This window comes from Haplochromis burtoni, unplaced genomic scaffold, assembly GCF_018398535.1.
Source record: "Haplochromis burtoni strain Fernald_Lab_line unplaced genomic scaffold, NCSU_Asbu1 Contig_808, whole genome shotgun sequence".
Taxonomy (NCBI): Eukaryota; Metazoa; Chordata; class Actinopteri; order Cichliformes; family Cichlidae; genus Haplochromis; species Haplochromis burtoni.
In genome coordinates, this window is record NW_024583169.1 from 4471 (window position 1) to 8297 (window position 3827).

Sequence of the window (3827 nt, forward strand, 5' to 3'; positions counted from 1 at the left end):
AGCGTGTTGAAAGAAGAACAAAGCGTTCCTCTGTTGCATCTTTCCCGGCGTCTCTTCTGTTCCTCACATTAATCGTTTTGTAGCTTGTTAGCGAGAAGTGTTAACGAGAGCTGTGTGCTGATTGGACGGCTGTGATTAGCTGCCAAAGTGTTTAAAACGCTGAAAGAAACGTCGACAGGGAAACAACCTTGAACATTAGAAATGGTTTAGCGGAGTTTGGTCGGGCTGTTCTGAGAGGAAACAGGAAACATGAGGACACGATGACGGTCTGAGAGGCCTTCAGGGAGGAGGCAGCTGATGGAGGTGGCGACAGGTAAGACTGATCAGTCAGCTGACGGGTTGTTTCGGTGTGGAGGTGGTGGAGGTGTGGTTTTACTCTGTTAGTCTGTCACACGACTGTTTTTATCACGATATCTCAACCGAACGATGGATCTGACAGCTGCTGACTGACGGTCGCCATGCCAACACCTCTGAATCCAAGTGCAGCCATGTTTGAGGGGGAGGTCATGTGACCCTGCGGTAGAACAGGACAAAAACAGGAAACATTTCTATTAAATGTCAGCTCTTCACTTTAACTCTGAACAGATCTACAAACCTCTGCAACAAATACCACGAACAGCAAAATCAGTTTTAAAGCTGGAAGATCCAAATCTGACCTGAAAACAAAGCTCTTCATGCTGTTTGTAGGTCAAACCCTTTCTTTGAAAAGTAAGCTGTCAGGTAGGTTTCCTCTTTCTACGTCTCCAGAAAGAATGTGACAACCAATCACAGCAGGCTGTCCCTGCCACTGATCCAGTCTAGCATCAGTCACACAGAGCGAAGAGTAAAAAGTGTTTCATGCGTTTCAGATTCTTTGAGAGGTTTAAAATTGTCTTCAGACAATCGCCGACGAGCTTTGGTCAGAGCTGCAGGAAGCAGCCTGCTGGCATCACGCCGGCGCTCACAGAGTTAAAAACACTGACTGGGATCAGCGTGTGGCCGATGCAAAGATCAGACAGGTGCGATGCATCAGGTGTTCCCTGCTGACATTTAATCTCCTCTGAAAGGTTAATCTGAGGCTTTTAATTTGGCGCAGGGCTTTTAATGTGAAAATTGTCAGACAGATGGAGCTCCGTCAGGCTGCTGATTAAAACAACAGCAGTTTATTATCAGCGACTCATTAGAAACAGGAAATGATTATCAGAAACACACCGATCAATAAGTCTGACCTCAGGTATGAATAAACAACCAGAGCTGAAGTTTGGATTTATTAACAATAATCAGAAAACAAGAGAGAAAAAATAAAGAAACAAAAGGACAGTAAAACAAATAAATCTATCCAAACAATAAAATAATAAATACAAATTTATTTTAAAAACATTTCACAGGAAAATAAATGAATGAACAAATAAAAAAAATAAATAAATTTAAAAAAAAACAGGCTTCAGGCTATGGCGTCTATCTGAACAGCAGTAAAGCCTTGAGCTCGACACAACAGCTAAAGACACTTTCTGTTCGTACTCACCACAAAACAAGCTACTGCTCCAACCCAGCCAATCAGGATGCAGATTACAGAACACTGATCTAAACTGAAAACAACGAAAAGATGGACCAGACACTGAGAAGACGGAAGAAGCTAGACGAGACGAATGTTCTGGCTGAACACTTCAACTGTGAGACGTTACAACATCAACCTTAGAAATAAAGGGCAGAACTGGAGCGTTTCAGAGAGGCTCGCCTCAGCAGCCCCATCGAGTGGGCACATAGGCTGCACGGCCAAAACATCCCAAACGGCCCAACCCGAACGATCATCAGGACGAGGCGAGGTGACGAGAGCGGCCGCGAAGCACCACAGACGCCATGTGATGATTTTCTCTGCGCTGACGAGAGAAACCGGGTGAAACAGCAGCTCCTGTGGACTGATCTCCCATCACGGCAGCCGGCACCTCCTCCACTCCATCAGAGGTGGAAGAATTCATACGAAAGACCCGGAAACAAAATGATGGATAAATTCATGTCCACTCTGGAAGTGATGAACAACCTCAGCTCAGAGAAAATAACACGCTGTAGTCGTAGCTGTGCAGGCATGACGCAGGCATGACGCAGGCATGACGCAGGCATGACGCAGGCATGACGCAGGCATGACGCAGGCATGACGCAGGCAGCCTTAGACATGTAATATTTAATTCCTGTAAATGTTATTTGGCTTCTCAGTTAATATGGTCGCAGTGAGTTTAAAGCTTTGAATTAACAACAGGATGTTTTTTCTGCTCCTATACGATCAGTAGCCAAACAAGTTTCAGTGACAACAGGAGGGAATCTGTGACATTTCCACAGGTCGGGTCCTGGGTTGTGCTTTATAAGAGTTGAGTGTTTTAAATAGTCATTTTCGTTCCTACAGCTGAGACGAATGCAGTCAGTTTGTTTAAAGGGCACAAACTGAATGAAACTGATCTCCTGGAGTGTGAGAGGCCTTAGGAAATGTATTAGACTATAGAGAGTAATGAAGAGACTCAAACAATGTCACCCAAAGGACGTCTTCATTCAAGACACACCCGTGTGGGAGTGAAATCGCTCGGAGAAGGACGAGGTTCAGGCTTTTTCTACCCACCTCTCATCACATGCTGATGGAGGTGGGGACATAAATCATGACCCATCTTAGACCCACAGGGAGCTTCATCATCATACAGTGCTCAGTGATGAACAAAGACTTCATTATGGTTCATTTATACGGCCCAACACAGGTGACCTCAGCTTTTATATGTTCCTCTATACTGCAGCTCTAACTGTACCTTAGATCCTGGGCTTGACAGATCATCAGGTTCAGACTCTGAGATGCAGAGTTATACAACATTTCATGTCCGAACTGAGCCTAAAATGCAAGGAGACGAGAAATCCCAACACAGAGAGCACAGTCCTGTCGCTCAGCCACAGTCGCATAGATTGTTTCCTTATTTCAAACTCTCAACTCATCGATCTTTAGCATTCAGCCATCACTGCTGGGTACATAACCCAAATTCACTGATGACGGTTTCTACTTCACTAACTCTGAAGCTACAGCCTCAGTCAGAGGGGGGGGCCTTTGAGGTAATTATACATGGACAGATGATGGTTTACACAGAAAACAGATCAAATAAACATAAAACTGAGATGTTGGACTTGATGCTCAAATAACAGAAGTGGAACTAGAACTAAAAACATGATAAATTAGGTTCAGACAGCATCAGCCGAGCGTCGACAGACCTGCGGCGATCAGGGAGCGAGAGCAGGAAAACTTTGGTGCATCAAAGTGAACGAGAGAGAAACAATAAATGAAATTAGAACTGCAGATGAAAACATCACAGATCCTCAGAGAACAAATGTAATGCACAAATTAAAAGCAGGAAATATTTTACCTTTGTAAAGTATTTAAAGACACAGTGTTGCGCCCCCTGTAGGATAAGTTAGTGGAACGCTACACTTTAAAAGAGCTACCTCTGTCTATGCGTGATGATAATGGTACTGCCCAAACCTGGGAAACCACCTACGAAATGTGAATCCTACCAATCCCACTAATACAGATCCCAAGTTCACAGTACTGGCAAGCCGACTTGAAGGGGAGCTTCATCTCTCTGCACAACGTAAACATGCAGACATGGCTCTGCTTCAGCTGGACGCAGAACAAGCCTTTGACAGCGTCGAGCAGAGCTAGCTTTATGAAGCACTTCCTCAGTTCAGCTTTGGCACTTATTTTACGACTTAGGTTAAACTAATGTAACATAAACTGAGAGCCTCAGTTATACCAACAACATCTATACCCTTCAATCTAAGCAGAAGTACATGTAAAGGTAAATGATGAAAGGTACATA

At 44.2% G+C, this 3827-nt stretch overlaps 1 protein-coding gene across 1 annotated transcript in view; it reads left to right on the plus strand.

Annotated features, from left to right (window-relative positions):
- LOC121812773 (GTPase IMAP family member 4-like) overlaps positions 1 to 3670 on the plus strand; it is a 6280-nt gene extending 2610 nt beyond the window's left edge. Inside the window, exon 3 of the mRNA XM_042215729.1 lies at positions 3540 to 3670. Within this exon, the coding sequence (XP_042071663.1) occupies positions 3540 to 3670 (131 nt within the window). The remainder of the gene's footprint in view (positions 1 to 3539) is intronic.
- The last annotated feature ends 157 nt before the right edge of the window (positions 3671 to 3827 follow it).